We start from the raw sequence: 6,203 nt of genomic DNA, 5'->3' as shown, positions 1-6,203 counted from the left end.
ACTTTGAATACTTGAAATAAACTATTATAACCTTATATTCAACTTTATCAATAAACTGAAAACTTTGTTGTCAAAGTGAGGATTAAATTTTATTTTACTTTACAACTTAGAACCTTGAATTATGGAGCTTTTATCAGAGCTTTAAAAGAGCAACTACAGTTTCATTTGTGATTTATCCTCTTGCAATGGCTAGACTGACTGATATATTGAAAGTGGCAGCAATATCATAATCTCAAAAAACAGTCAAGCCCAAATCACTGATAGCCAGGAAAGCTTGAAACCTTTGTTTATACTTAAATTTATAGAAGTTAGCATCTTACCTATGAATCATTGGTTGGGGTTTACAAGCAAAGAGACCCATGCCCCATGCCCCTTGCCCCTTGCCCCGCACACTATAAACCTCCCCCTGAGAAACATTATAATATTAATAAATGACCATAATGAATCTTGTCATCAAATCGAGAGACTATAAGATCTCATTTTACACATCCAGCACGTCTCAGAGACGAGGAAAAGAATAACATCTGAAATAGCAAACCTAGACCTTACTGTCTTTCAATAAAATGGCACCAGAAATTAAGCTCAATCAACCAAGTTGAGGCTATTCTAGTGAATTCATTGGTACAAAATTGTTATTTACCATTACAATGAAATAAACATTTCATTATTATTAGCACTGAAATTAAGGGGATCTGTATTTTTAAACCAACTATAAGATTGATGATTTAAATCACACAAATTTCATTAATCGCATAATAATACCAAACGTCTATTACTAGAGAAACACAAAAAATCACAATTCTCTCAAACAGTCCAGTCTCGTACTCTAAGCACTAACAATATCAATGCTTTTAACGCCCCCACCGTTGGCAACATCAGGACGGATTTTTCGCACTATAGCAATGGCTGCGAAAGTAACACTCGTGCACTTTGCTTCTACCAATTTTACATCTATGGCGACGTCTCTCTTCCTCCGCCTGTGAGTTCGAGAGAAATTTCTGGAAATACATCTTGCAGCCGGCCTCTGGACAGATGAAGAACCACATCCATTTGAGGCTATCTACTGCTTTAAATACAAACTACTTCTGAAGCGCGCCAAAGGCGATTTGAATTTGATTTGACTTTTGAGCGGGAATTGTGTGGGTAGGTGACAGCTGACTGCTACGGTTTTGGAGAAACGGGAATAAGAAACGGTTTGGGAAAACGGAAAAATAGCAGCAGTAAATGAAACGGATTGAATGGACCCCACGCTAACTACTCTAAGCAGTCAACGCTTTGAGTTTGTTGGTTAAGACAAGCCCCTCGGGAGTGATGGGCACAATGCGGGCTGTAATCATAAACTTGTTCTCCACTTCAAAAGTAAATTTATTTGAAATGAACAACATTGTATTTTGTATTTTGTATTTTGTTTCGTATAAAGTATGAAATGAAAGTATAAAATGAACTACTAATACTAATTCATTCAATACTATATAATACATAATTGAATAGATCTTTTTTAGTATATCAATGATATATTATAGTAAGTCGAAATGGCGCGTCGGGATCAATATTTAGAATTGAATCCGAGTGTTACCTTCCCGAGTGCCGACATACTGCCATAAATTTATTTTTGATAAATGTAATCTGGAAAACACTATCCCGTATGTTCGAGTAATCACGTTAAATTGTGTGAGCACCGACTCAACCCAACGTCGAGTCGGTCGTTTGACTACTTTAAAAATTAACTTTTCCACTAGTTCACCCTAACTTCTCACTCGAAGAGTACGCTCCTCACATCGCATGTGCCACATATCGTTATGCCAATGCACCTGCATAAGAGAATACGCTGTCCTTCAGACGCTCGAGCCATGAAAGTGTTGACAGGACTATATATTCGATTTGACTGATGGGATTTACCAGAAAAGAATTAGGTTGTTTTGGTTTGGTTTTTTTATTATTATTTTTAGGCTATATTCTATATTTGTTTTCGGTGGATTGAATCAATGAATTGTATGGAAAATAAATTGTGGGTTAATAATATTGTATATACATTGGCCAAGAAGTTTCCTGCTTGTTTAAGGCCGACTCCCAGATAATTCATCCTTTCTTTTATTCCTTTGTCCAAGAAGTTTCCTCCTTGTTTAAGGGCGACTCCCGGATAATTCATCCTTTCTTTTATTCCTTTGTAGCTGGCATAAGGATTTTAGTTGATTTTAATGGTGATGGTGGAAACTAGGTCTATGTATACTAGTGGATTTTTCAATTGAATCAGCAGAAGAAAAAAGAATGCCGATTAAGCAATTGGTGGTGTGTCTTTGGCTGTTAGTTTTGGTAGGACAAAGGATTCCCAAGACAGAAAGCAGTGGATGCCCATATGGTTTCACAGTGGCGTCCCGCATGATCCCGCCTTTCTGCTACCAAAACAGCACAGAGCAGGTCACCTCCCAAGGGACCTGCTGCTGGTACGCCTTCGCTTCCTTTGTATTCGCAATCTCCCGCCATGCCAATCAGACGGGGGAAGTTCTCCTGGACGATCCCGCCTTTCTTAAATGCCAAGCTTGACGATTTGCACTAACATCACCTTCATTCACTAAATTCGTGTTCGACTTTCTTTACGTTCAATATCCGACGATGCTTCCTCCTTTCGGAAAACGAGACGATTCTCTATGTTTCACCTGGATTTTGTGGTTTTGGACTGATGCCCTTAGAATAATCGTATTGGCGTGCTGTTTGACAGCTCTTCCTTATTTTTATTGTAGCTGACAGAGGAACGTAACCGTCTATTGGAAACAATGCAAGCAATGGTGTAACAGAGATTTAATCTGTCCTATATAAACTTGGGTTTTACGCTCAATTGTCTGAAGATAAAAGATTCCAAATTAAGAACTTATGATGTGGCTTTGGGGATAGGTTCTCGGGGAATTGAGAATTCCGCCAGATTAAATACATATATTATAGTGCAGTCATGATCATATTGTATCTTTGACCATGTTTTTAATTAATTAATAATGTTATATTAATAATTAAAATATAACATGTTGTACAATATAGTTGATAGATGTTGCCCGTAATTTCGGTCCGACTCTCGAGATTGTTAAAAAATTCCTTTTTTGTGTGTGTGGTGGGTGGCATATGGAAATGGCAAAAGATTGCTCCTCTGTTCGGGCATTAGCTGGCCGTAAGGATGATGCTAAAAGCGGTGTATATAATAAACATGGATTTTTCACTTGAATCGTCAAAAGAAAAAAGAATGCAGATGAAGAAAATAACGGTGTGGCTTTCGCTGTTAGTTTTGGGAGGATGGAGGATTCCCAATACAGAAAGCATTGGATGCCCATATGATTTCACAGTGGCGTCACGCATGATCCCGCCTTCCTGTTACCAAAACAGCACGGAGCGGGTCACCTCCCAAGGAACCTGCTGCCTGTACGCCTTCGCTTCCTTTGTCTTCGCAATCTCCCGCCATGCCAATCACACAGGGGAAATTCTCCTGGACGACGCGGGTTCGAGTCGCTGCACTGACGAATTCGTGCGCTATGTCCGGTCGAAGGGGCTAGTCCGCTCCACCGTTTTCAGCAATTCCTCTGCCTGCCAGATCGATCACCTGACCTTCACTGCCAACGCAGGGCCATGCAGGTACGCCCAAATGGCGCAAATTTGGAACACCGTCGACCTCCGTAAGGCCTTCATTGCCTGCAACGGCCCCAATCTCAGCAGCTCCACCGCCTGCGACAACTGCCAAAGCCAAGTCATAGAGAAGGCCAGGAAACTCTTAAAAATAACGAATTCCGAGGAGTTTGTTCCCTGTGAAATAGCCGTAACCATTGGGTTGTGGGGGCCGAATCCTCAAGAAAGCCTCTTCAATTCATTTCTTCTCTGCTTAACGCCGGTAATGCAGTCGGGCGGTGGCGGCGGTGGCGGCGGTGGCGGAAGCAAGAGGAAGTGGATTCGAATCGGCGTAGGTTTGGGGGTCGCAGCCATTGTCGCAATGCTGGTGTTGCATTTCGTGACGAAGATGAAGAAATTCTTCTGCTCCTACGATCAATCAACTGCTGCCAGCAGAGCGGAGGGTTTGAAGATATTTACCATGCGCGAGAACCAGTGGGAGACGGCGAGATTCCACTCTAACCACGTGCTCGGCAGCGGCGGCTCCGCCAAAGTATTTCTCGGCAACCTCCCTAGCGGCGAATTGGTGGCGATTAAATGTATATTCAACCTGCAGCGGCCGCATGATTTCGAGCGAGAAGTGACGCTTCTATCTCACCTCGGCCACCCCAACCTGACGGCGTTGCTGGGCTACTGCGAGGAGGGAAACAACCGCATTCTCGTCTACGAATACATGGCTGGTGGCGACCTAGGGAAACTTCTCTCACATCCCCCCAACGGTCACATTCTGCCATGGCACCACCGGTTGCAGATCGCAGTGGACTGCGCGAGGGGGCTGGATTATCTGCACCACGAAGCTATTATCCACCGTGACGTGAAGCCCACGAATATTCTGTTGAATTCGGCGGGGCAGGCCAAACTGGCGGACTTCGGCATTTCCAGGCTCATCGGCGTCGACTCCACGCAGGCTTTCACAGAAGTGAGGGGCACTTGCGGGTACTGGGACCCAGTGTATTTTTCTGGTGGGCAACTAACCAGAGCCAGTGACGTGTACAGCTTTGGCGTGGTGCTATTGGAACTCCTTTCCGGGAAGAAGGCCATCTTCACAACGCCGTCTGGCGAGCAAGAGAATCTTGTGAACTACGTGCTCAATAGCAGAGCAGATCGTCCGCACATTAGAAATCTGGTGGAACCAAGGATTGCAGATGATGAATTTGCGGCTAATATCCAATCTATTGAGACTGTGCTGAATGTTGCGTGTCAATGCGTTTCTCCTTCCACATCTGAGAGGCCTTCCATGGCGGACGTGTTGATGAGGCTCACTGAATCCCGGAACACGCCCCAGGCTCCCACCACTATTTGTATCCGACAGGCAACTGAAGTGTCCCAAATTGGGGGACAGGAGCCATAGCTGTGCGGCGCGGGGTCACATATGGTTATGTCTTTATATCCATTGTTGTTATGGCCTCTAAGTAATAAAGAACAGCAGTGGAAAAAGGAGCTGAATTGTTATGGCCAGTTAGGAAATAAAGAATAGCGGTCTAAAAAGATATATAGAAAGTGTTATAGTTTGTTTACATATTTTGTATGTATGTCTATCAAGACATTTATAATTATTAATATATGGTTTCTTATGTTGTGTGTATGTCTACCATGGCACTTAAACTACTACATTGTTGAAAATTTACTTTCAAACAAATTGTGGACTCAGGCTGAAATTTGATGCGATGAGATGGACAGCCTATTATTTAAAATCAATTTGAAGGACTTGCAAGTCGATCCAAACAATATGAACCGTTTGATTTGATAATAAACTTTTTCGGCCTGTGCGAGCATGTCAGTCTCCATTCCCTGCTCTGACAAATGCAGGCAGTCAAATCGTGATAGATGAAAGAGATTCATGACAACACAAATTCATATTGTAAGCATTCTGTGCTCTGATTTCTATGGTGATAAGAAATCCTGCAATGCGAAGGATTGTTCGATTGTTTTCTGATCTGTGTTCCGTAATATCAACGTCTATTTGTTTAAGGCCGCATTGTCTGTAGTTGTTTCAGCAAACAATTTTTTTATAATCTCAATGGGTGGATGTCATTTTAACACAAATTTTAAATGGTTTTTCCTCCAGCTGCCATCGCATATTGTTTGTTGCAACGACCGCTCCATCATCAGAGAATCAATCGCTAAAAATAAAAGCTTCTGCATCTGAGAATATCGAAAAAGCCCCCAAACTCTTTTCATTTGACAGTAGACAAAGCTCTTTCCTGTATGTGAAAACTAAAAAAACCAGTCGATTCCCAATGTCTTTATTTGCGAGTCGGGCAATTATTCGCATCTGGTTTTATATTCCCGAGCCCTAACAAAATTCATATATTTGCGTCCATTTTCTCAAATTTGTTATGAAAAAAACATAAAATATTCTTTTATTCTAATATCAAATATTAGATTTGATATGCATTTTATAAAGTGGTGGAGACGACAGAAAGCATTTAAATAGTTTAACCATGGAGAACCTACCTCTCTAACTGTCTACCCTAATCAATGTAATACATTATACTAACAATCCCCCCCTATTACATTGTTCTTTATAAATGTTTATCCAGAAACTCCCCCTT

General features: G+C 41.8%; 1 protein-coding gene across 1 annotated transcript; it reads left to right on the top strand.

Annotated features, from left to right (window-relative positions):
- The first annotated feature begins 3,180 nt into the window (after nucleotides 1-3,180).
- Nucleotides 3,181-5,224, top strand: LOC131059973 (wall-associated receptor kinase-like 1). Its single transcript, XM_057993035.2, has one exon. The coding sequence runs from the start codon at nucleotides 3,197-3,199 to the stop codon at nucleotides 4,997-4,999; it is 1,803 nt and encodes a 600-aa protein (XP_057849018.2). The 5' UTR covers nucleotides 3,181-3,196; the 3' UTR covers nucleotides 5,000-5,224.
- Nucleotides 5,225-6,203: the final 979 nt, after the last annotated feature.

The sequence above is a fragment of the Cryptomeria japonica genome, chromosome 7 (assembly GCF_030272615.1).
Source record: "Cryptomeria japonica chromosome 7, Sugi_1.0, whole genome shotgun sequence".
Classification (NCBI taxonomy): Eukaryota; Viridiplantae; Streptophyta; class Pinopsida; order Cupressales; family Cupressaceae; genus Cryptomeria; species Cryptomeria japonica.
Note: the sequence above shows the minus strand (reverse complement) of the source record. Positions and strands in the feature narration are given on the sequence as shown.